The sequence below is a fragment of the Sphaeramia orbicularis genome, unplaced genomic scaffold (assembly GCF_902148855.1).
Source record: "Sphaeramia orbicularis unplaced genomic scaffold, fSphaOr1.1, whole genome shotgun sequence".
NCBI lineage: Eukaryota > Metazoa > Chordata > Actinopteri > Kurtiformes > Apogonidae > Sphaeramia > Sphaeramia orbicularis.
In genome coordinates this window covers 544837-572456 of record NW_021941442.1, presented here as the reverse complement: position 1 = coordinate 572456, position 27620 = coordinate 544837, and the positions used below count along the sequence as shown (strand labels likewise).

The following is a 27620-nucleotide window of genomic DNA, read 5'->3' as shown; positions in this document are numbered from 1 at the left end:
CAGTTTGAACTCAGAACAGTTGGTTTAATCTTCTCTAAATGAACCACACATTTTCAGAACAGACTAAATATGAGCATTTCAGTTTGAACTCAGAACAGTTGGTTTAATCTTCTCTAAATGAACCAAACATTTCAGAACAGACTAAATATGAGCATTTCAGTTTGAACTCAGAACAGTTGGTTTAATCTTCTCTAAATGAACCAAACATTTCAGAACAGACTGAATATGAACATTTCAGTTTGAACTCAGAACAGTTGGTTTAATCTTCTCTAAATGAACCAAACATTTCAGAACAGACTAAATATGAACATTTCAGTTTGAACTCAGAACAGTTGGTTTAATCTTCTCTAAATGAACCACACATTTCAGAACAGACTAAATATGAACATTTCAGTTTGAACTCAGAACAGTTGGTTTAATCTTCTCTAAATGAACCAAACATTTCAGAACAGACTAAATATGAACATTTCAGTTTGAACTCAGAACAGTTGGTTTAATCTTCTCTAAATGAACCAAACATTTCAGAACAGACTAAATATGAACATTTCAGTTTGAACTCAGAACAGTTGGTTTAATCTTCTCTAAATGAACCAAACATTTCAGAACAGACTGAACAGTGGAACGGTTCCACATGTTCAGGTTCAGATGTGTTTGATTTATACATTTATTTACATTGAAACTGTCCTTGTGTCTGTTTGTGTTTCCACTTTAAACTCAGCTGTAGCTTCACTTCAAACCCTTTAGTCCATTCTATTCTTCCCTCATATTATGGGATGTCTGTGGTGCTGGTGGGGGGGGGGGGGGTGCTCCTTGCTCACATGCTGCTGGTGGACTTCAGGGGGTCCATGTTTCCATGGTACTGGTCTCTCCGGTCTCAGCTGGAGTCCTAGTCCAGGGCCTGGTGGACCTGGGTCTCAGCTGGAGCCCAGGTCCAGGGCCTGGTGGACCCGGGTCTCCAGCTTTGGGCCAGGGCCTGGTGGACCTGGGTCTCCAGCTTTAGTCCAGGTCCATGGCCTGGTGGACCCAGGTCTCAGCTGGAGTCCTGGTCCTGGTCCAGGGCCTGGTGGACCCGGGTCTCCAGCTTTAGTCCTGGTCCAGGGCCTGGTGGACCCGGGTCTCAGTCCAGGTCCAGGGCCTGGTGGACCCGGGTCTCCAGCTGGTCTGCGTGGGGCCGTGCGTCCGGGTCTGAGGCTAACATGTCCATCAGCAGGCGGCACAGGGCCGGACCTGGGGGGGGCAGTGGGGGGGCCCTTTTAGACCTCATTGGAATGCACAGCTGCAGCTCTGAGTTCTCCCATAATGCCTCACCAAGGGGGAGGAGCCAGCGGCCTCTGGACACATATGCACCTACGACAAGAGAAAGAGCAAAGGATGATGGGAGTTTACAAATAGAACAGCGGTAACAGAGGAGACGGACAGGAAGTCACATGAAGACCACTGAGGCTCCGCCCACAGCAGGGCTAATGATATTAAATATTTGAACATAACTCTCTGTAGTTTCTACTCCTCCCATTTTTAAAACAGACTCTTAAAAGATATGAACATGCACAAAAAAAAGACAAACGGCGCAAAAGATGCAACAACGCAGAAAAAAACTGAGATGGAATAAGATGGAAACAAGGATGAGACAAAATAAAAAGAATGAAAAAAAAACAATGAAAACAAAGTACAACAGCATTTTAGCATCACATCAGAAAAATACAAACACTGGTCACTATGAGAATAAAAACAATATTATGAAGATAAAGTCGTAGTTTAAAAAAAAAGCTCATAATTTAATGACAATAATTTACTTTTATGAGATTTAAGTCGTAATATTTTGAAAATAAATTCATAATAGTGCGATAAAAAAGTCATAATTTTGAAATTGGAAGCCTTAAATTATGTAATTTGCTGTAGTTTCAGTATTGGTCCTTTGTGCGTGAAGCCCAGATGACAGTCGAGCCTCAGAATGTTCCAGTTCTCCATGATCTGACCTGTGGGTGCCACCGTCTTCTGCAATATTAGGATAGTTTTACATCTGATTTTAAATTACAATGGTATTCTTGTAATATTGTGGCTTTATTCTTGTAAAATTATGATTCGTTTTGTATTTGACTTCCTTCTCATGAAGTTAAGGGTTTTATGTTGGTATTTTAATTACTTTATTTAAATATCAGTTCTGCAATATATCACGATATTTTGTTTCACGATACTGTATAGATATTAAAAGTACTGTATGGATATTTGTAGGTGTTTATTCAAATGCAGATACTGTGGAGGTTCATTATTGTTTTGTTTCTATTTTATTTCTTCTTATTTCACTCTTTTATTCACTAATGTTGGTTCCTTTGTTGGATTGAACTCCAATCCTGTTCTGATGTTAGTTGTGAACTAATAGAATCTGAACATTTGAACAGGATCTGAAACTGGAATGTGTGGAAAACTGAATTTCAGTTTGAACACAGTTGGAACATTTGCTGATAGAACATTAGATCCTGTTTGGATCAAATACAAATGTGTTTAGGATTTGTGCAGATTTCTGCTGGAATTCAATTCTTCAAGGAAATAATCATTAAAAAAAAAGAAACAAACCAAAAATTGCTTTTTTAACACTATCAGGATATATGGTATGGGGATCCTAGTATTTCTGTCCTTCCTGTCCTCTGTCCAGAACACACCTGTTTCTTTTCTGTCCTTTTCTTCCTCTTTTTTTCCTCCTGCTTTTTCCTCCTCTGCGTCTTGTCTGGTTTTGTCGGTGGATCTCCTGCTTGCTGTTCTCCTGAACATCTAAATTATGGAACTGATCTACTGGACACTCAGCACAACTGACCAGATGTTTTCACCCAGGACCAGGAGCCCACCTGCCCTGAGCCCACGTCTGCAGTCTGGGATGGAACAGGTGGAGGTGGTCTGTGGGTGGAGGAGACTGAGGACATTCACCTGTTTGGAGAACAGGAGGCCTTCTAACTGGTCTGGAGTTGTCCTGGTTTATGTCAGAGTTGGACACACAGCGCACACACACGCGCACGCACGCGCACACGCACGCACACACATATACACACACACGCACGCACACACATACACACACGCACACACACACGCGCACACACACACACACACACACACACCGCTGCTGTCGACCCAAATTAAAGAACACTTTGGAGCGCTGAGGGACAACCTGAAGGTTCTACAGCAGATGGGGACACAATCTGTGTGTTAGACCAGACTGGACCAGATTAGACCAGACTGGACCAGCTGAGGACTCACACAGAAGGTGGATTCCATCTGGACGGACCGTGGACGAGCTCCGACAAACCCCAGGACTGAGGGAAAAGGAGGAACTGTGCAGGATGGACCTGCTCTGAAGGGAGGAGTTACAGCTGAGGTCCAGGTCCAACTGCAGTGAAGGTCCAACTGCAGTGAAGGTCCAACTGCAGTGAAGGTCCAACTGCAGTGAAGTTCAAACCAAATGAAGAAGAAAACAAAGCATTTTAGCCTTGAATTCTGTTTGTGCTGGAGCCACTGTGGTCTAATCTGGTCCAGTCTGGTCTAATCTGGTCCACTCTGGTCTAATCTGGTCCAGTCTGGTCTAATCTGGTCCAGTCTGGTCTAATCTGGTCCAGTCTGGTCTAATCTGGTCCACTCTGGTCTAATCTGGTCCAGTCTGGTCTAATCTGGTCCAGTCTGGTCTAATCTGGTCCAGTCTGGTCTAATCTGGTCCAGTCTGGTCTAATCTGGTCCAGTCTGGTCTAATCTGGTCCAGTCTGGTCTAATCTGGTCCACTCTGGTCTAATCTGGTCCAGTCTGGTCTAATCTGGTCCAGTCTGGTCTAATCTGGTCCAGTCTGGTCTAATCTGGTCCAGTCTGGTCTAATCTGGTCCACTGTGGTCTAATCTGGTCCAGTCTGGTCTAATCTGGTCCACTGGTCAAATGGTTCCCTTACCGACTATCCAACAGGAAGTTCAGAATTTGCCTTTCAAACTAAAATTGTCACCATTGTCTTCTGCGCATGCGTGGCGTCTGTCAAACCGCCGGCGGATCTACTCTCAGAAATCCAGCCTTTTAACTACTTATTTCTTGCCTTTCAACGCTTACTCACTTGAACCCAACCTCTTAACCGTGTCTTTTTAACTTGACGCTATCAACCCAAACCTTCATCAGGACAGGTCAGTATTGTCAGTGGATCCTTACCTCTGGTTGTCACCCACCGCTTCCCGCGCTCTGCCCGGTATCTCGCTGTTTCCACCATGGCGTCATCCTCATCAGCTGGAGATAGTCCTCTCGTCCAAGCCAACAAAACCCTGGTAAAGGCTTACCAAACTATCGCGGACCTCAAAGAGGAAATACTGCGCCTCTCCGCAGAACTCGAGGAGAAAAATGCCCAGCTCTGTGGTTTCTCCAGCCGCCTTCCCACACTGTCCAGTCTGTTCCTGAAAAGCGCAGAGAAGCCCAAAGCCTCCTGTGATGATACGGTGTTATGGGATCCTTCCTCTGCCTGTTCTCGCCCCCCGTGTTCTACACCCTGGTCTGAAGTGGTGATTCGTGGCCGCAAAAAGAACACGAGCAAAGACTCACCACCGCCGACCATCAGCACATCAAACCGCTTCGCCGTCCTGTCCGTGGAGAACGCTCCGGCTCCTCCCCCCGCCACGGCTGATGTGCCCCCCATCCCACCTGGCTCTGTCCCGGAACCGGCTCCTGCTGACTCCGTGGCTGCCACCGAGCTGATTACCGGCGACGGTCCTAAAGCCGGTCCTCCTGTGAAGCCGTCGAACAAGGGTCCCCGCTCCTCGGTCCGCTCCTCTGCCCGGCGCCGCCTCCTCCGAGAGGCCGTCCGCCGTCACTCCGACGGTCAACCCGTGGAATGTCCACCTAGAGAGACCAGGAACCCTTCACCTTCAACACCGTCTCCTCGACCACTTTTCCCTCCGACCACCGCTATCCTCGGGGACTCCATCATCCATCACGTCCATTTCTTTAACGCCATAACCAGGTGTTTTCCTGGTTCTACCGTCACCTCCATCCTCCATGAACTCCCTCAGCTGCTGCTCTCACTGCCGTCCACCGTTACCCGGATCATAGTTCACGTGGGCTTCAGTGACACTTCTCTTCAACAGTCCGAAGTGACAAAGGTTCATTTTAAAAACCTCTTTGATAAACTGAAAGGATCCGGGAAGGCTGTTTTCATTTCCGGGCCCCTCCCCTCCTTTGCCCGTGGTGTGGGCCGTTTCAGCCGACTCCTCAGCCTGAACACCTGGCTCCAGTCCGCCTCTGCTCTGAACGGCTTCAGTTTTATTGATAACTTTAATCTGTTCTGGAACCGCCCCTCCTTCTACAAGTCCGATGGTGTCCACCCCTCTACACTAGGCAGCAGGGTCTGGGCTCAAAACATCCAACACGCTGTCCTGACCAAAACCACACCCACACCAATGTGACTATGCCCTCCCTCTTCTGCTGCAGCCACCTGCTCCCCCTGCTGGTCACATCTAATATCACCACGTTCAGAGTCTCCTATAAAATCTGTAGTGAGAATGAACACCACCCCAGCTGATCTGTCCTCCTCTCCCAGGCCCTCACTGTCCACCTGTCAACTAACCTCCTCAGTGAATTCCTCTTCTCCTTCCCCATCTCCAGCAGCCTACACCTCTGCCTTGCTCTTCTCCATTCCTGTCATATCCAGGTCTCGTATGGGGTTCCACTCTGCTAAAAGGCACCGTAGGTGGTTGACACAAATCCCATTACACACAGCGGACACCAACACCATGATGTCACCACCACCTAGTCGGTTTGGGTTACTAAATGCACGTTCCATTGCCAATAAATCCTTCTCCCTAAATGAGCTTTTTACCAACAGGAACTTGGATGCATTATTCCTGACGGAGACGTGGCAAAGGGATGGGGAGTTCATTCATTTAAATGAACTGTGCCCTCCTGGCTGCTCTGCTGTTGGTCAGCCCCGCCCCTGTCGCCGGGGCGGTGGCCTTGCTGTAGTGCACCAAGACAAATACACATGCAGAGGGATGAGCACCGATGACTTTCCCTCATTTGAGTCACAAATGATCAAGATTGGCTCGTCCAGTGTGTTCTACTGTTTCTTAATCTGCCGTCCCCCTGGCCCTGCTGGTGCCTTCTGAAACGATTTCAGTGATTTCCTTATATCAATAATAAAACTGGAGAAGGTTTTAATTCTTGGGGATTTCAATCTGCACATCGATAACAATTCATCCAGCCCAGCAATGGAACTTTTAGCCATGACTGACACTTTGAACCTCAAACAACATGTATCTGGCCCCACCCACAAGAAAGGACACACCCTGGACCTGGTTTTCTCATTGGGCTTACACGTCACAAATGTGTGTGTTGAGGATGTCCACTTGAGTGATCATTGTGGTGTGTTTTTTGACTTATGTGTGCCTCTGGAGTCCAAGCCTGCACCTAGAAGGGCCAAGAGGAGGATTATCACAGAGTCCACAGCCCAGGTTCTCCGTGCCCTGTTTAACCCTAGTCTTCTTAATGAGTGTCCTGATGTTGATGAGTTTATCCAGTGCTTCTCCACACACTGCAGCTCTATTCTTGACCAGGTGGCTCCCGTGAAAACTAATGTCACTCGTAAGTGGTCTTGTCCCTGGATAAATGAAAACATCTTAAACCTAAGGAGAACTTGTCGCAAAACTGAGCGTCTTTGGAAATCAACCCAGTTGGAAGTACACAGGTTACATCTTAAAGATCTCATAACCTCATTAAATAAAATGATTAAGGAGGCAAGATCCAGCTCCTTCCACAAACTTATAGCCACAAACAAGAAAAACCCCAAAGTAATCTGTGACACAGTCCAGTCCATTGTGTCCCCTGCTGTCCCTGCTGCCCCCCCCCCTCCCCCCCGTGCTCTGTAAAGCTGACAGCAATGACTTCCTAAACTTCTTCACAGACAAGATCAGGGATATTAAACACAATATCCCACCACCCTCTGGCCGTCTGACCCTATCTGATCCCCCTCTGCAAACCTGGTCCTCTTTCGACCCTGTGACACTGGAGGACATCTCAGCACTTTTATCCAAAACAAAACCCTCCTCCAACTCTGCAGACCTCCTCCCCCATAAGCTCCTTGTCGGTGTCTTTGACACTATTGGACCATGGGTCATAAAGTTTTTTAACCTGTCGCTCACAACTGGTTTGTTTCCCAGCTCCTTCAAACAGGCCATCATAGAACCTAAACTAAAGAAAACCACACTGGACCCCACAGACTTCAAAAGCTACAGGCCCATTTCAAAGCTCCCCCTATTGGCCAAAATCCTTGAGAAGGCAGTGTCTAAACAACTTACAGCTTTTCTGGAGACACACCAGATCTATGACACTTTTCAGTCTGGGTTTAGACAACGCCTCTCAACAGAAACCGCACTATTAAAAGTGTCTAGTGACATCCTGATGGCGGCTGACTCCGGGAAATCCACGGTCTTGGTCCTGCTAGATCTGTCCTCGGCCTTTGACACAGTGGACCATACCATAATGATTGAGAGACTGAGGGACCTGGTAGGGATGTCAGGTCATGTGCTAGACTGGTTCTCCTCTTACCTGACCGGCAGAAGCTTCACTGTGTCAATAAACAACTTCCAATCTGACTCAGCGGATCTACTGTGTGGTGTGCCCCAAGGCTCTGTCCTGGGACCAGTCCTATTCTTACTCTATGTCCTCCCACTTGGCCACATTATCCAACAGTACAGTGATGTCTCCTATCATCTATTCACAGATGACATCCACATATACTGCTCCTTTAACTCCTCTGAACCCCACAAACTGAGTTCCTTAATCATCTGCTTGTCAGAGCTGAAGCAGTGGCTAAATGAGAACAGCCTCCAGCTGAACTCCAGCAAAACTGAGACCCTCATCATTGCCCCGGATAGTGCAATCCCAGGGATCAAACATCACCTTGGAGACCTGAGTTCCTCGGTAAAGACAAAACTGAGGAATCTGGGTGTCATCTTTGACCAGGACATGTCTTTAGAATTCTACTCCAAACACCTAGTCAAAAACTGTTTCTTCCACCTACGCAACATCTCCAAACTCAGATCTATGGTGTCCACAAATGAGCTCGAGATGATCGTTCACGCTTTCGTATCTTCTCGCTTAGACTACTGCAACAGCCTGTTTACATGTTTAAACAGAAGGAGCTGGCCCATCTACAGTTTGTCCAGAACTCTGCTGCCAGGCTCCTGACCCGCACAAACAGGAGAACCCACATCACTCCCATCCTTAAATCTCTCCACTGGCTCCTGTTCTATATCGTCTTCATTTCAAAATTCTTGTGCTAACTTTCCGGGCCCTACATGGCCAGGCCCCTGCATACATTGCTTCCCTGATCCAGCCCTACAGCTCGACTCATAGCTTGAGGTCTTCAGGACAGCACCTGCTGATGGTTCCACGGACCTGTTTTAGCACACGCGGTGACAGGTCTGTTAAAGCTGTGGACCACGTCTATGGAATGACCTGCCTCTACACCTACGGTCCATGGACTCTGTACAGAGCTTTAAGAAACACCTCAAAACCCTCCTGTTCAAAAAGGCTTTTTAGTCTCCCACCTGACCCAGGACCACCACAGACTGATTACACTCTATGTATTCATCATAACGTACTCCATGTGTCATCCCCCCCCCCAGTCTCTCTATATCTCTATCGCTCTCTCTTTTCTCCTCCTTTACTCTCTCTCTCTCTCTTTAACCCCAACTGGTCAAGGCAGACGTCCATCCTTCAGGAGTCTGGGTCTGCTCCAGGTTTCTGCTGTTAAAGGGAAGTTTTTCCTCGCCACTGTCACCAATCACAAGTGTTTGCCCCTGAAGGATTCTGTTGGGTCTGTAAACTTAATCTGATTCTGATTTGAATTGATAAAGCACTTTGTGACTCTGTCTGTGAAAAGTGCTCTATAAATAAAATTTACTTTACTTACTTACTTTACTTACTGTGGTCTAATCTGGTCCACTCTGGTCTAATCTGGTCCACTGTGGTCTAATCTGGTCCACTGTGGTCTAATCTGGTCCAGTCTGGTCTAATCTGGTCCACTGTGGTCTAATCTGGTCCAGTCTGGTCTAATCTGGTCCACTCTGGCCTAATCTGGTCCAGTCTGCTCTAATCTGGTCCACTCTGGTCTAATCTGGTCCACTCTGGTCTACTCTGGTCCACTGTGGTCTAATCTGGTCCAGTCTGGTCTACTCTGGTCCACTGTGGTCTAATCTGGTCCAGTCTGCTCTAATCTGGTCCACTCTGGTCTACTCTGGTCCACTGTGGTCTAATCTGGTCCAGTCTGGTCTACTCTGGTCCACTGTGGTCTAATCTGGTCCACTGTGGTCTAAACTGGTCCAGTCTGGTCTAATCTGGTCCACTGTGGTCTAAACTGGTCCAGTCTGGTCTAATCTGGTCCACTGTGGTCTAATCTGGTCCAGTCTGGTCTACTCTGGTCCACTGTGGTCTAATCTGGTCCAGTCTGGTCTAATCTGGTCCACTGTGGTCTAATCTGGTCCACTGTGGTCTACTCTGGTCCAGTCTGGTCTACTCTGGTCCACTGTGGTCTAATCTGGTCCAGTCTGGTCTACTCTGGTCCAGTCTGATCTAATCTGGTCCACTGTGGTCTAATCTGGTCCACTCTGGTCTAATCTGGTCCAGTCTGGTCTACTCTGGTCCAGTCTGATCTAATCTGGTCCACTGTGGTCTAATCTGGTCCAGTCTGGTCTACTCTGGTCCACTGTGGTCTAATCTGGTCCAGTCTGGTCTAATCTGGTCCAGTCTGGTTTAATCTAGTCCAGTCTGGTCTAATCTGGTCCACTGTGGTCTACTCTGGTCCAGTCTGGTCTACTCTGGTCCACTGTGGTCTAATCTGGTCCACTGTGGTCTAATCTGGTCCAGTCTGGTCTAATCTGGTCCACTCTGGTCTACTCTGGTCCACTGTGGTCTAATCTGGTCCAGTCTGGTCTACTCTGGTCCACTGTGGTTTACTCTGGTCCACTGTGGTCTAATCTGGTTCAGTCTGGTCTACTCTGGTCCAGTCTGGTCTAATCTGGTCCAGTCTGGTCTAATCTGGTCCACTCTGGTCTAATCTGGTCCACTGTGGTCTAATCTGGTCCAGTCTGGTCTACTCTGGTCCACTGTGGTCTAATCTGGTCTAGTCTGGTCTACTCTGGTCCACTGTGGTCTAATCTGGTCCAGTCTGGTTTAATCTGGTTCAGTCTGGTCTAATCTGGTCCAGTTTGGTCTAATCTGGTCCACTGTGGTCGACTCTGGTCCAGTCTGGTCTAATCTGGTCCAGTCTGGTTTAATCTGCTTCAGTCTGGTCTAATCTGGTCCAGTTTGGTCTAATCTGGTCCACTGTGGTCTACTCTGGTTCAGTCTGGTTTAATCTGGTTCAGGTCTGGTCTAATCTGGTCCAGTTTGGTCTAATCTGGTCCACTGTGGTCTACTCTGGTCCAGTCTGGTTTAATCTGGTCCAGTCTGGTCTAATCTGGTCCACTGTGGTCTACTCTGGTCCAGTCTGGTCTAATCTTGTCCACTGTGGTCTACCTCTGGTCCAGTCTGGTCTAATCTGGTCCAGTCTGGTTTAATCTGGTCCAGTCTGGTCTAATCGGTCCACTGTGTTCCTATTCTGGGTCCAGTCTGGCCTAATCTGGTCCACTGTGGTCTACTCTGGTCCAGTCTTGTCCAATCTGGTCCAGTCTGGTTTAATCTGGTCCAGTCTGGTCTACTCTGGTCCAGTCTGGTCTACTCTGGTCCAGTCTGGTTTAATCTGGTCCACTGTGGTCTAATCTGGTCCACTGTGGTCTAATCTGGTCCACTGTGGTCTACTCTGGTCCAGTCTGGTCTAATCTGGTCCAGTTTGGTCTAATCTGGTCCACTGTGGTCTAATCTGGTCCACTGTGGTCTACTCTGGTCCAGTCTGGTCTAATCTGGTCCAGTCTGGTCTACTCTGGTCCACTGTGGTCTAATCTGGTCCATTCTGGTCTAATCTGGTCCAGTCTGGTCTAATCTGGTCCACTCTGGTCTACTCTGGTCCACTGTGGTCTAATCTGGTCCAGTCTGGTCTACTCTGGTCCACTGTGGTTTACTCTGTTCCACTGTGGTCTAATCTGGTTCAGTCTGGTCTACTCTGGTCCAGTCTGGTCTAATCTGGTCCAGTCTGGTCTAATCTGGTCCACTCTGGTCTAATCTGGTCCACTGTGGTCTAATCTGGTCCAGTCTGGTCTACTCTGGTCCACTGTGGTCTAATCTGGTCTAGTCTGGTCTACTCTGGTCCACTGTGGTCTAATCTGGTCCAGTCTGGTTTAATCTGGTTCAGTCTGGTCTAATCTGGTCCAGTTTGGTCTAATCTGGTCCACTGTGGTCTACTCTGGTCCAGTCTGGTCTAATCTGGTCCAGTCTGGTTTAATCTGCTTCAGTCTGGTCTAATCTGGTCCAGTTTGGTCTAATCTGGTCCACTGTGGTCTACTCTGGTTCAGTCTGGTTTAATCTGGTTCAGTCTGGTCTAATCTGGTCCAGTTTGGTCTAATCTGGTCCACTGTGGTCTACTCTGGTCCAGTCTGGTTTAATCTGGTCCAGTCTGGTCTAATCTGGTCCACTGTGGTCTACTCTGGTCCAGTCTGGTCTAATCTTGTCCACTGTGGTCTACTCTGGTCCAGTCTGGTCTAATCTGGTCCAGTCTGGTTTAATCTGGTCCAGTCTGGTCTAATCTGGTCCACTGTGGTCTATTCTGGTCCAGTCTGGCCTAATCTGGTCCACTGTGGTCTACTCTGGTCCAGTCTTGTCCAATCTGGTCCAGTCTGGTTTAATCTGGTCCAGTCTGGTCTACTCTGGTCCAGTCTGGTCTACTCTGGTCCAGTCTGGTTTAATCTGGTCCACTGTGGTCTAATCTGGTCCACTGTGGTCTAATCTGGTCCACTGTGGTCTACTCTGGTCCAGTCTGGTCTAATCTGGTCCAGTTTGGTCTAATCTGGTCCACTGTGGTCTAATCTGGTCCACTGTGGTCTACTCTGGTCCAGTCTGGTTTAATCTGGTCCAGTCTGGTTTAATCTGGTTCAGTCTGGTCTAATCTGGTCCAGTTTGGTCTAATCTGGTCCACTGTGGTCTACTCTGGTCCAGTCCGGTGTAATCTTGTCCAGTCTGGTCTAATCTGGTCCAGTTTGGTCTAATCTGGTCCAGTCTGGTCTAATCTGGTCCAGTCTGGTTTAATCTGGTCCAGTCTGGTTTAATCTGGTCCAGTCTAGTCTAAGGACAGAAGTCTGAGTCTCTTATTTTTCAGACACAAACAGACTTTAGAGGACTCACCACATCCAAGCATTAACCCCCCCACCCCACCCCCCCACCTCTGTCTGCCTCACAACATTCTCCCTCTCTTCTTGTGCCCCTCCCACAACTGAGTCCATTGAAAAAGTTCCATCATGTGACCACGTGGACTGCGTTTAGAATGTCTTGTGTGTGTACTACTGGAATTGTCTGGAAGAACAGGGTTCTGCGGTGGCGCAGCCGTTCGGAGCAGCGGCCTCAGGTCCAGAATCGTCCAGCTCAGTTTGGTCTGATGTACTTTGTTCTGTCAAATGACAGAAAAGGCACTTCTGATTGTGATTTGTATGGTATCACCAGATTCTTACAGATACACAGCCATAATCAAATGCAGATTTGTAAATTCCAGACTGGTCAGACTCCTGAAGACCCAGTGGGAACCCTGGTTTAACCCCTGAACATGTATAAGTCCCATTTGGAGCTGTGGCTATAAGCAGGGCCCGTTTACAGTGGCTCAGCTGACCAAACCCTACTGCTCTGTTCACTGGACTAATGTGAGGCTACACATATCCAACTGTCAGCTCAGAAACCCACACAGACCACTGTTGAACCCACTGAGGATCAGTCAGACCGAACCAGAACCAGAACCTCATGAACCACACGGTCGACGTTACAGAGCGTTCACCTCCAGCAGAACTGAAGAAGTCCTGTTTATGAATAAAGTGTGACATCTGTGGAAGTTTACTCTGCTAACACCACTGATTCATTTGATGCAGATTTCACCACTTATGTAAGACTGACCCAAAGGCACGTATGGTTTAAGGATAAGGATGTGACAGGATGTGTGGAACTGGACCCATGTTTACTGTCTGAAGATGAACGCCATCACCTTCGACACCAGGGGTGTCAAACATGAGGCCCAGGGGCCAAATGCAGACCACCAGAGGCTCTAATCTGGACCCTGGGATGTTTTTGGAAAGTCAAAAATTCCACAGTCTGGGATTGAATTAAGCAAAAAAAAAAAAAAAATTGCTTGAATTAAGAAAAAAATACTGAATTAAGCAAGAAAATCTTGAATTAACAACTTCAAACTTTTGTCTTGTTTTAGTGCAAAAAAAAATCACATTAAATTCTGAAAATCTTTCCATTTCCAAACTCTCCTGTACCAATAAAATGTGACTAACCTGAACAAATGTGTCCAACCTGAAATGTCTGTATTAAATTCAGCCCAGTTTGAACTCTTTTCTGCCTGTTCCTCAGTGTTTAGTGTCTTTGGAGATCTGATCCAGGGTTTTTTTTTAGATCATTCTAATTTCAGCAGAACATGTGAGGTTTGAACTGGTCATCTGTTATCAGCTGACATTTGGATGCCAAAAGATAAATGGAAAAAAATTAGAAGATTAATGAAGAGGAAAAAAACTTCATTAGTGGGTTTTTAAAATGTAGCTAAACCAAATATTTTCCAGAGGCTGATGTGAGTGAAAGTCATTAAAAGCACATCAGTTCACACTTCATCATCATGAGCTGGTGCTTCAGCTTCCTGTGGAATATTACTGTTTCAGATTAAAGCAGGGTCCTGTTGAAGCCACACCTGAAACACCTGAGGACAAGTCCACAACAAGGTTATTATCATTATTATCGTTAACAGAAACAAATGAAATGACCAAAACTAGAACGGGAAAAACATGGGGAAAAAAAATTGGAAAAAACAAGCAAAAAAATCTTGAATTAAGCAAAAAAAAAAAGGCTCAGACCACTAAGGATTAATATTTGAATGTTTCTGCAACAGAAGGGACATTGTACCAATTATTTTATTTGTTTTGTTTTTTTAATACAACTTGGTCAAATTCTTTCATTGTGTGTATCAGTACTTTTTGAACATTCTGAGCACAATTTCAAAAATACTGTGATAATAATGATAACTGTGAGAATTTTGGTGCCAATAACTGTGATCTGAATGTTCATATGGTTCCATCCCTAGGTCTTAGTTTTGTCGTTTGTATGGTCTGTCCACATTCTTACCAGATTCACAGCCCTGCCTCCCTCCTTTGCCCTCTTTTTGGTCTAACAGGTCTGATCTTCATGGAGGATAAAGTCAAAAAATAATGGAGTGTTTAATTTATCTGTCTGTGTTTAGCCTCTGCTTTGTCACAACAAAGGGGGGGGGGTGCATTTGGCCTGTTCTTGAATCAACTGAATCGTTCTCTCTGTGCTCATACTGGTTTCCTCTGCTCTAATGCAGTATCAGTCAGTGGGCTTCATACCCTGGTACCAGTGGGTCGGCTCTGCTCGGCCCACACTCTGTTATTCTGTGAATAACATCAGACATGTGTATCCAGACTATTTATTAGAGTGTGACAGCAGCAGTGGACTGTGGACTGGGGTTAGTACGTCTGGACTCTGACAGGAAAATAGGACATTAAAGGAGCTCAGACACTGTTCTGCAGAGTTAGACTGAAACAGAGGACGGAACAGCAGCTTCATCTGAATACAATTAGAACAGTGGACGTTTCCACCTGAGCTGGTCCACTCCAGCAGGAATTAGCATCTGATTGCATTTTCACAGCCTCATTTACAGCAGGAGTGTTTTCTCACAGAATGTGAGGCAGTGGTGTGTTTTTCAGATGGGTTTTCTGAGCCTCGGTCTGACTGAGCGCTATGAAATGGATGTGACAACAGGAAGTGCAGACCTGTGGATTTAGAACTGCAGAGTTCAGAACAAAAAAAGACAAAAATGAAATGAAACCACAGTCCAGTTAAGACAATAAGAGTGGATGTCCTGAGTGACCAGCACTGATGAGGTGGACACTGAGGTGGACACTGTGGACAAACCAGTTAGTCCTGTTTCCACCCAGAGGAAGAGCAGAAACTGAACAGTTACATTCAAAGGTTCTACTGAGCATTAGGCCTGTGTATACCATACCAGACCAGACCATACCATACCATACCATACCATACCATCTTTATTTATAATGCACTTTCAGAACTTTACAGCTGGCCAAAGTGCCATACACCAAACATAAAACAAGAGATTAAATAAGTAAATGAGTAAAACTAGTGATGACACAGGGTGTAAAGTGGGCTAAGAACAACAAAATACAACCATCATAAAAACAGACAAATTAAAATCTGATAAAAAGAGCATTAAAAATAAATAAATAAATAAAATAAAATTAAAAAAAAAAACAGACATGCCTGGAAGAGCTGGAGGTGGTGTCTGGGGAGAGGGAAGTTTGGGCATCCCTGCTTGGACTGTTGCCCCCGTGACCCGGCCCTGGATAAATGGTGGATAATGGATGGATGGATGGATGGATAGACATGTCACTCACTGATTAAAAGCCAATGAGAAAAAGTGTGTTTTTAGACGTGATTTAAAGACAGGCAGAGACTGAGCCTGTCTAACAACTAAGGGCAACTGGTTCCACAACTTTGGGGCGACAACAGAAAAGGCACGATCCCCATGAAGCTTCTTTTTAGTTTTTGGAACCACAAGCTGCAGCTGATCTGACCTGAGAGCACGAGGGGGGGTTAGGGGTGGATCAGGTCAGACAGGTAGGAGGGGGCAAGGCCGTTCAAACGTATTGGCAAGACTCTGGACATATCAGACAAATCCCAATACTAGGATCACCATATGATATATCAACAGAGTAGATACCGGTGGAACATCAGGATTGGATGGTTCCAACTACAGAGCAGAGGAACCCCAGGACAGACACGACAGCCCATGAAAACACATGGAATGAGCCACGTGTTCAAATGTAGTTCTATTAAACAGAGGGGATGAGAACACTGGTCAGAACCAAAGTGTCCATGTTCTGCAGAACCTCCAGAACCTCCACATGTGTGTTCTGCAGAACCTCCAGAACCTCCACTACGGATGGGAATCCTTAAGAATTTAACGATTTCAATTCCATTATCAATTTTGCTCATCGATCCGATTCTCATTGGCTGAGGGAATAAAAGAGTAGAAACGGGTGTGTTTGCATTCACTGTCTTTTATATTTCCATCTGCACAGAAAATAGAACATATACAGTATGAACAAATAAGAACAGATGATGCTGGGCCTGGTTCGGGGGGGGCTAGCAGGATGCAGTGAAAGTGAAACTACAGACTCTTTACTTCTTCCTCTATTGCTGCATTTTCACTACGTGGAACCAGTTCGACTCTGTTTGTCTCCTGTTGTTGTGCTCCTCATTTCCTTTCCCCTACCTTTGTAAACTTGTATTTTAGGAGGTACGACGTTTGTTGCCCACACCGGAACCAGAACTGGGCGTTCACTCTGCCGCTACATTCACAATATCTATAAATAAATAAGTCTATATCTCTATCGCTCTCTCTTTTCTCCTCCTTTACTCTCTCTCTTTAACCCCAACTGGTCAAGGCAGATGGCCATCCTTCAGGAGTCTGGGTCTGCTCCAGGTTTCTGCTGTTAAAGGGAAGTTTTTCCTTCCACTGTCACCAATCACAAGTGTTTGCTCCTGAAGGATTCTGTTGGGTCTCTGTAAACTTGATTTGATTCTGATTTGAACTGATAAAGCACTTTGTGACTCTGTCTGTGAAAAGTGCTCTATAAATAAAATTTACTTACTTACTTACAAGCGTCGCTAAGTAGTGAATCAAATACGTGACATTCCTGTAAATGAATCACATGCAGTGGACAAATGTTTGAGCAGGTTGGAGGGACTCCACCCTTTAGAAGAAATGGAAACTTTGCAAGTGTTACAAGTGAACCTGGTGTGGTCTGTTTGGACCTGGTGTGGTCTGTTTGGACCATTTCTACCTCAACGATATGTTGTCTACGTTCTGACCAAACAATGCAGCGTACATGTGACGTCATCGCGCATGCACAATAAAGGTGGAATCAATAAGCAGAATCGTTAAACAGGCAGGCAAACAATTCCAAGGAATTGAGCTACTGGGAACCGGTTCTCAAAAAGAACCGGTTCTCGATTCCCATCCCTATCCTCCACATGTGTTCTTCTGGGGAAGGCGAGGCTTCTTTACCTCCTCCAGGAGGTATCGTGATCACTTTGCTTTGTTTGTTTGTTCTCATCTTTAGTGTAAAACTCTTCCACCCATCTTTCCCAAATCTTCCCCACAGATAGGCCTAGGTCCTGGGACCAACCCAGTCCATTTTGGTCCCAGTAGGACAAAGTTCAAGGTCACAGCAAGGTCACAACATCTGCAATTTTCCATCTGTCATCAATGAGACATTTTCCAAAATTCATACAAAATTCAAAACGACTCCGATTCTCCTCCAGTTGGATCCAACTGTAGCTAAGAACAATCTCTTGTATGTGGAACTAAATTGTCCACATCCACTGTGGAATGTGGACTCTGTGGACATTTACACTGACCAGTGAAAATCCCATTTCCCACACATTTAAAATTAGAGCTCAGCTAATATTGATGTGAATTGAATCTAATTGGACAGACACATGACTGGGACCAGATTCAACTGTTTCTGTGTATGGAACAACCTGGAAACTGTTGGATTTCAACAGAAACAGTGGAACCACACATGCTTAGCAGAGGTTGGAGTTGTGAACACTGGTTCCATCCTGTCATCTTCTGTTATATGAACCAGACTGAGTCTAATCCAGATCCAAACGTACACGGCATAAATCATCCTTCATCACTCTGACATTTAGATTTATGCTTCTGATAGTGTTGATGAATGTCTGATGTATAGTGTGTGACAGTTTTAATATGTGCCACTTAATGAAGTCCAAGAGTGTGTGATGTTCAGTGTCATCCGACCAGCCTGACCTCACATTCAGACTGTGTGTGGGGGGGGGGGGGGACTGAAGCTGCTGCACAACATGTGACCACATGACCACACCCACTGGAAGGTCATGTGACATGAGTGGACAGCAGGGACGGCCACGGTACACATCTGGACCAGACTGAACTGAACTGGACCAGACTGATCTGAACTGAACTGGACCAGTTTGATCTGTTTCAGTTAGTTATGTTTTTTTTCTTTTAATTATAGTTTTTATTTATTTCAGTTAATGAAAATGTTTTTACAATTCTGGTTTTGGTCATTTCATTAGTTTTCATTAACGATAATGAAGTTGTTTTTTTTTTTTGCTTAATTCAATTTTTTTTTGCTTAATTCAATTTTTTTTTTTACTTATTTTAAGAGCTTGTTTGTTTTCTTACTTAAAGATTTTTGTTTTTTTTTTCAAAACTTTTTTTTTTACTTCATTCGAGATTTTTTACTTAATTCAATGATTTTTTTTGCTCAATGCAAGAGGTTTTTTGTTGCTTAATTCAAGATTAATGTTTTTGCTTAATTCAATTTTTTTTTGTTTATTTTAAGAGTTTGTCTGGGTTTTTTTTTACTTCAAGATTTTTTTTTTTTGCTTAATTCAAGATTTTTTTTGCTTAATTCAATAATTTTTTTTTTTTTTGCTTAATTCAAGAGGGTTTTTTTGCTGAATTCAAGATTTTTTTGCTTCTTTAAGAGTTTGTTTGTTTGGGGGGTTTTTTTTACTTACATTTTTTTTGGCTTAATTCAAGATTTTTTTTTTTTTCTTAATTCAAGAGGTTTTTTTTAACTTCATTCAAGATTTTTTTTTTTTGCTTACTTCGAGATAATTATAGTTTTTATTTATTTCAGTTAGCGAAAATGTTCTTTCAATTGTAGTTTTGGTCATTTGGTTGGTTTTCGTTAATGATAATAACCTCGGTCTGTACATATTTGATGAATCAAAGCCAACCTTACCCAGCTGTTCCTGCGTGGTTCCTTCTTCCACAAAGGTGATCCTCTCCAGGATGGCCCAGAACATCACCCCCAGGGAGAAGATGTCTGCCTGGGCCGTGTAGGCCACTCCGCCCCACACCTCTGGAGCCATGTAGAAGTCCGATCCACAGGTGGACGAGAAGTGCTGTCTGCTCAGGTCGTCCACCGCCCCGCTCATTTTACTGAGACCGAAGTCTGCCACCTAGAGGACGAACACAGACATCCATGAATAAAAACCATCTGATGAACCAGACCTAAGCACTGGTCTACTATCAGATGTTCCTGCAACTCCTCAGAGGACATGGGAGACCGTCTACAGATGGAAGACCTTCTACAGCAGATCTATAAAACTCAGTTCAGTTCAGGGGCCAAATACTGACGAATATTTTATAAAGTGGGCTGGACCAATAAAATAATATAAATAATAGGATAACAACTGATAAATCCTACTATATAATCCACGTTCTGTGTCCCATCGCTGTTGCAGCACAGGAAGGCGTTTGTACAGGTTTTCCTCAGCCTTCACAGGCCTGATCTCCGCCAAACTCACCAAATTAGAGATGCAAATTATCGATTAATTCATTAATCATTAGTTGGTTTCCCTTATCGATCAATTAATGATTAATTGATAAAGCAGCGACTTTCCTGAGAACGTGGATTCCTTTTTCAATACAGTCTATAAGAATAAAAGCTAAATACTGATTATAAACTTCATGATAAAACCATGTCATATTCCTTAATGATTGATTTATTGAACCATTGAATACAGTCAGTGTTTCCTGTGGAATTCATCTGTTGATGGGGGGGTGCACATGCGTGCCTTTTGCCAGTGTGTGTATGGGGTGCATGCACGTGCGTTTTGTGGGGGGGGGTACTCGCACACGCACACTACGGCCGGGGGATGCATGCGTGTTGGTTGGTAACCGCACACGTGCGTGCGTCACTTTCTGTCCTCCTTCTAATACTATGGGGTACGGTGCAGTCCGTGCCCCCACAGAAGTGAAAGTGAAACTTTTCATTGACTGTAGACTAGACCAACCTCCAGGGAAACGCTCCGATACCAACCCCACACTAGTGTGTATTTATTCGGGGGTGCACCGTGCCCACAAACAGACGGTCAGTCTGTGTTTGGCTCCATCATGTCCACACAGACATTCTAACTCATCAGCGCCATGATCCGGTTCAATGAGCAGCTATTCCAGCCACAGCGCTGTGCGGACAAACTGACAGCCTTCAGACAGGTGTGCACAGGTAGACAAGGGCAATTAACCGACAAATAATTTAGTCAAGCAAATTCTTATCGACAATTAATCGTTAGTCGATTAATTATTTACATCCCTACACCAAATGAACAGAAACATTCCCTGACTATCTACTAGGCACAATTTTATGTTCATATTCAAATGTTGTGAGGCATGCTGGGAGATTTGAGCCTCTGTCTACTTTGAATTCTTCATCCCTGCCGCCACATGCCATTTTCAGAAGTGGTTCTGCTGCCGTTCATGACATTTCTACTGTTCGCAGACCATGCTAACATGTGAAGGCTGCAGTTCACTACCGTTGGATGAATGGAATCATACTGGACAGGACAAACAAATACATGCTCTTCCCTTCATGCCTCAGATGTTGGATCCAATTATTACCCGCACAATGCAGGATTACATGGTAGTTTACAAATGGATAGTGGTGGCAGACAAGTTCTACTGATCATGCTAATGTACAATGGCACCACAGGTACAATGCCACTAGTAATGTCAACTCCTAAGTTTTTTCTGTTTTTGAGTGATAAAAAGTCAAATTCCGTAATGAAAATGTTTACATCAAACTCAGTTCAGTTCAGTTCCACATACTGACGAACACTTTATAAAGTGAGCCGGACCAGTCAAATACTAGAAATAATAGGATAACAACTGATAAATAATGTCAACTCCAAAGTTTTTTCTATGTTTTTGAGTGAAAAAAAGTCAAATTCAGTAATGAAAATGTTTACATCTACTAACTATACTTAAACACAACATGAACAAATACGAACCTGAAAAATCTGAAGACAAATAAGCACAATTTTAACAATATTAGGCCTTAGTTTATCATTTATACATGTGCATTCTAATTTATATGGACTAATTCACATGTCTGTTCCTCTAAACCAGATCTGTCAAACTCAGTTCAGTTCAGTTCCACATACTGATGAATATTTTATAAAGTGGACTGGACCAATAGAATAAAAATAATAGAAATAATAGGATAACAACTGATAAATAATGTCAACTCCAAAGTTTTTTCTATGTTTTTGAGTGAAAAAAAGTAGAATTCCGTATGAAAATGTTTACATCTATGAATTGTACTTGAACACAACATGAACAAATACGAACTTTAAAATTCTGAAGAAAAATTAGCGCAATTTTAACAATATGATGCCTTAGTTTATCATTTATACATGTGCATTCTAACGTACAGACCCCAGTAGATCTACAAATACACACAACATTTAGTAGCAGGCAGAATATTAGTACAGTTAGAATACTGTTTAGACATTTCAGATGATTCACATTTTTTGTAATAGCCTTTTACAAAACAAAAAATGCACTGATTTTTCTGAAGAAATGTCAGTTTTTTTCAGGTTATTCACATCTTTTTTGTTTGGATAGTTTATAAAAGTCAGTATTTTTATAATTTAATGGGTTTTTTTGCACTCAAACACAGACAAAAATTGTCAGTTGTCACTGGTTCAGTCCACTGCAGATCAAATCAGACTGAATGTGGAACCTGAAAGAACAGGAGTTTGAGAGAACTGGTTTAAGTCATCTAGTGCAGATAACTGATGACATGTAAAATAAAATAAAACATGTGTAGTCTGCTTCACTGGATGGAGAACTGGGAGAAAGTTCTGACAGATGTTTTGGAACAGAAACTGTTAGATTCATTTGTAACCTGACATAAGGTGTTATTCCTGTCGGAGCCAAACGGTGTATTTGACCTGAACATTTTCTGCTAAATGGAACGGAAAGAAAATTGATTTTTGCTTGTTGCAGCCTGGGTGTGTTATTGCTTTAAAATGAGAAGGACATTCAGGAACCCACCTGGTGTAACCTAGTATTATAGAACCGCTCCTGTTCAAAGGACAGACAGTAGACTTTTAGAAGGTCTGCACAGCTGTAGTGCATGTCATGGGTTTAATGAGTGGACGCACTGACAGGACTGCTCTGTTTAGACTGGTGGAATAGAGCGGTTTGAGCTGCAGAATATGTTGAACTGAGTCATTTCACTGCATAAAATCATTCAATACAACACTGGGACAGAAGTAGGGCTGTGTATCGGTGAGAATCTGGCGATACGATACAAATCACAATACTAGGATCACGATACAATATGTCACGATACTGTTAAAAAGGCAGTTTTTGTTTGTTTCTTTTTTTAAATGATTATTTCATTGAAGAATTGAATTACATCAGAAATCTGCCCAAATACTAAACACATTTTATTTGATCCCAACAGGATCAAATGTTCTATCACCAAATGTTCAAACTGTGTTCAAACTGAAACTCTGTTTTCCAGACATTCCAGTTTCAGATCCTGTTCAAATGTTCAGATTCCTATTAGTTCACAACTAACATCAGAACAGGATTTGAGTTCAATCCAACAAAAGAACCAATGTCCGGTTTCCACTACGTGGTATCGATTCGACTTGACTCGCCCTTCTTGCGTTTCCATTATGAAAAGGACCTGGAATCTGGTACCTGGTCCTAGTTTTTGGAATCTGGTACCTGGTCCTAGTTTTTTGGAATTTGGTACCTGGTACTAGTTTTTTGGAATCTGGTACCTGGTCCTAGTTTTTTGGAATCTGGTACCTGGTACTAGTTTTTTGGTACCTCCTCCTCTGAGGTTCCAGGACTGGGGACCAGATACTAAAGGTGACACTGTGTAAACACTGCAGAGCTCTGATTGGTCAGTGGTGTGTGTGCCCCGCCCTTTTCCAGTAAATCTGTCAGTAGGTGAATCCACATGATGACAGTCTGTAAAACTACACCATGGTTTGTCCAGGAGGTTCAGACGCAAACATTCAGCAGGAGTTTGACCAGACAACAGGCAACCAGTGAGTTTATCAGCAACTGTGAGCTGAGCACACAGAAGGAACGCACCGCATCGCTATGACGACCAGGGACTGGAAAGAGGGAGGATCTGGAATGGAAAGGGTCTGGAATAGGACCTGGTACCAGAGTGGAAAGGGTCTGGAATAGGACCTGGTACCAGAGTGGAACCGGTCTGGAATAGGACCTGGTACCAGAGTGGAACCGGTCTGGAAATAGGACCTGGGACCAGAGTGGAAACGGTCTGGAATAGGACCTGGTTCCAGAGTGGAACCGGTCTGGAATAGGACCTGGTACCAGAGTGGAAACGGTCTGGAATAGGACCTGGTACCAGAGTGGAAAAGGTCTGGAATAGGACTGGTACCAGAGTGGAAACGGGTCTGGAATAGGACCTGGTACCAGAGTGGAAAGGTCTGGATAGGACCTGGGACCAGAGTGGAAAAGGTCTGGAATAGGACCTGGACCAGAGTGGAAACGGTCTGGAATAGGACCTGGTACCAGAGTGGAAACCGGTCTGGAATAGGACCTGTACCAGAGTGGAAAAAGGTCTGGAATAGGACCTGGTACCAGAGTGGAAACGGTCTGGAATAGGACCTGGTACCAGAGTGGAAAAGGTCTGGAATAGGACCTGGTACCAGAGTGGAAACGGTCTGGAATAGGACCTGGGACCAGAGTGGAAAAGGTCTGGAATAGGACCTGGGACCAGAGTGGAAAAGGTCTGGAATAGGACCTGGGACCAGAGTGGAAACGGTCTGGAATAGGACCTGGGACCAGAGTGGAAACGGTCTGGAATAAGACCTGGGACCAGAGTGGAAAAGGTCTGGAATAGGACCTGGGACCAGAGTGGAAAAGGTCTGGAATAGGACCTGGGACCAGAGTGGAAAAGGTCTGGAATAGGACCTGGGACCAGAGTGGAAACGGTCTGGAATAGGACCTGGGACCAGAGTGGAAACGGTCTGGAATAAGACCAGAGTAGAGTCGAGTTGAGCCAGCTCCATGTAGTGGAAATGCGGCATAAATTATTTCATAAAAGGGTGTTAATTAATAATAAATAAAATATAAACATAAAACAAAAACAAAAATGTACCTCCACAATATCTGCATTTGAATAAATATCTAAAAATATCCATACAGTACTTTTTAATATCTATAGAGTATTGTGAAATAAAATATCACGATATATTGCAGAACCCATATTTCTAACAGCCCTGGACAGAACCTGTGCATGTTTTGCACTGTGCCAACTGTATGGTTACCTTGACAACGGGGCCCTTGTGGGTGACACACACCAGCACGTTGTCTGGCTTCAGGTCTCGGTGGATGATGCCCAGGTGGTGCAGGAAGGCCACGGCGCTGCTGAGCTGCTGCACCACGCTGTGGTTGTGCTGTTCGTCTGGAGGTCTGGACAGCAGGTACTGGTTCAGGTCTCCTCCATCACAGTACTCCATGACCAGCCACAGGGCCAGGCAGGGCAGGGGTCCGGCCTGCAGGGGTCCAGCCTGCGGGTCCTGCTGGTCCTGGCTGTGGTCCCAGCCCTTCCTGGGTCTTTTGGAAGGCCTCAGTGGGGTTGGACCATCTGCTGTAGCCTTGGCCTGGACAGTGTTGGTCCTGTCCTGCAGTCTGGACCCACAGGTCTTCCTCCTCAGGGTCTTAGACTGCCTGTTCTTCCTGTCTTGCCTTGGCTGTGCTCCAACCACTGTTCCCTTGAGGACACTCTCCACCAGGGGTGTAGGCAGCTTCCCTGGGGTCAGGGGCTTGAGGCTGCGGGGCCCCGTCTGCTGCAGACAGCTGTGCAGTGCAATGACGTTGGTGTGGTTCTGGGCCGTGGCTCTCATGGCCCACAGCTCCTGCAGGTACAGTTCCATACATTCTGGGTTGGTGCAGGGCAGACGCTTGATGGCCACCTTCTGTCCAGTTTTGGACATGTGTCCTTCAAAGACCACACCATAACTGCCCCGGCCCACCTCCTTCTCCAGAGTGTACAACTCCTCCATCCAGCTGAAGAGGACCACACAAGACAAATAATGCAGTTAGACAGTCCACAACCACAACAGGAAGGGGTCACATTAGACAGTGATGAAAGTGAGGAAAGAAAAAAAAAAAAACTGAACTTTTCTGAGCATTTCATTCTGCATGCTCTTTGGTGCATTCTGGTGCACTCTGGGAGCAAAAACATGTAAGCCAGAACCACTTGAATTTCTTTTGGATTCCTGCCTCACACTTCAGTTTGTCCTCACGCTGAAGGACCATGAATTCTGACATGATTTCACAGAATATTTAGACCAAATTCCTTGGTGGTAAAATATTTAAAGCTAATCCACCATCTTGTCTCCAGAGACGCCAAACGGACCACGTGTCATCAACAGACCAATCGGAGCTGTTGATACAAGTTCCGTGTTGTGAACGAGCATCTCATTGGTCGAGATGAATGGAGAAGAAAGCAATATGGCCGCGCCCATGAGACGGACCCGAATAAACATAATTTACACTTTTCGGAGCGATTTATGCGCCATTTTCTGGCTGAAATGTTGCCAAACCAAATGGAAATGATCCGGACACGTTTAATTTACCGGAACATATGCTCAGTTTTCGGGTAAAAAAAAAAAGATTTCCGGCAAAAACCGGAACACTTTAATCACTGATTAGAACACCAACGGTCCAGGTCCAGTGGAACCACATGGACCCATGTCCTGTCCAATAGTGTCTGTGTCTAAACTCAATAACTGATCTGTTTAATCCATGTATGAATAGGTCTGAGTCAGTACTGTCACATGACACATTTAAGGAACATTTAAGGGTCAAAATACTGGACAACTGACACAAAGAACATTTAAGGGAAAAAAAAATACTGAAACTCCTGCTGCGAGACACAGAGACTGAAAATGAACCTCATTTTATTGACTTTATTCAAATGTATAAAACATGCTGTTCTCTTCAGAAATGGATCCAAAATGAAACACAGGGATTTAGCTCTGATGGAAAACTACAACTGGGATCAATATTGGATCAAAATGTGGGAATGATCAGTTTGGATGAAATATTATTATTAAAGTTAATAGTACATTTATATGAGTCTGAAAAAATAATATTATTAAAGTTATAGTACATTTAGATGAGTCTGAACAAATATTATTATAGTTAATAGTACATTTAGATGAGTCTGAACAAATATTATTATAGTTAATAGTACATTTATATGAGTCTGAACAAATATTATTATAGTTAATAGTACATTTATATGAGTCTGAACAAATATTATTATAGTTAACAGTGCATTTACATATACGTCAGAAGTATAACTTTACATAATCAGTTCTATCTTTTTTTCAACAGGTGTTACTTAAATGTTGTAAACAGTTCCATAAAATACAGTTCTTCGGATAAAACATGAGCCTATTTAATAAATGACAGATTAAACTTGATGACACTCATGTTGACTTGGATCTGGACCTTATTCTAACTGTGAGCTTTAAAACCATAAACCAAACTGTTAAATAAGACTTTAACTGTTTTAATGTCTCTTTAAAGTCAGATGGGTTCACCATACAAGACAACCTGTCTGTATGTCTGAACACTAATTTGTCCAAATATATATTTCTACAGTCACACAGGCAGGTCTGATAGTATATTTGTCAAACATGCGGCCCAGGGGCCAAATCCGGCCCACTAAAGGGTCCAGTCCGGCCCTTGGGATGAATCTGTGAAATGCAAAAATTACACTAACATGTTAATCCTTATAGTTCAGGTTCCACATTAGACCAGTTCAATTTACAGTGGGCAAGACCAATCAAATACTATCAGAGTGACAGAAATAATTCCAAATGTTTCTCTTTGGAAATGTAAATATTTTCATGTACATTTACACTAAAACAAAGTATAATTTTGCAAAAAAAAATATGAATAACCTGAAATGTCTTAAGAGAAGTAAGTACAATCTTAATAATATTCTGTTTGTTATTAAATGTTTTGTGTGTTTGTAGATCCACTGTGATCTGTAAGTTATAATGTACATGTATAAATGATAAACTGAGGCAGAATATTGTTAAAATTACACTGATTTTTTCAGTTTGTTCATGTTATTCACATCTTTTGAAAGGATAGTTTGTAGATGCAAACACCCTCATAATGTAAATTTACTTTTTTCGCTCTAAAACATAGAGAAAAGTTTGGAGTTGACAATATTTATATGTTATTCTGTTATTATTTTACTGGTTCGGTCCACTGAAGATTAAATTTAGCTGAATGTGGAACTGAACTAACATGAGTTTGACAGCCCTGAATTAGAGTAAATTTAACTGATGTAAACATGGCGGACACACAGACGCAGTTCACTCCCTAACATTCAGCTAACATTCAGCTAACATTCAGCTAACATTCAGCTAACTAGTTTACAGACGCAGTGAACGCCACAGTAATATGACTTACAGTCAGAAGTGACTCTTAAATATCCAGCCTCACACCAAACACTTCTTCCTTCAGATCCTTTAAATCCGTCTTTTAAATGACTGCAGGACTACAGCTATAGTTCCGGTCCGAAACTGAC

The 27620-nt window shown here is 44.1% G+C and overlaps 1 protein-coding gene across 1 annotated transcript; it reads right to left on the bottom strand.

The window, feature by feature from the left end:
• Positions 1-497: 497 nt before the first annotated feature.
• On the bottom strand, positions 498-27620 carry LOC115415743 (serine/threonine-protein kinase pdik1l). The gene is made up of 4 exons (XM_030129384.1): positions 27503-27620; positions 24334-25075; positions 18972-19191; positions 498-1347 (listed from the first exon to the last, which is right to left on the bottom strand). Exons 2-4 carry the CDS (start codon positions 25069-25071, stop codon positions 1118-1120), a joined length of 1188 nt encoding a protein of 395 aa, XP_029985244.1. The 5' UTR covers positions 25072-25075; positions 27503-27620; the 3' UTR covers positions 498-1117.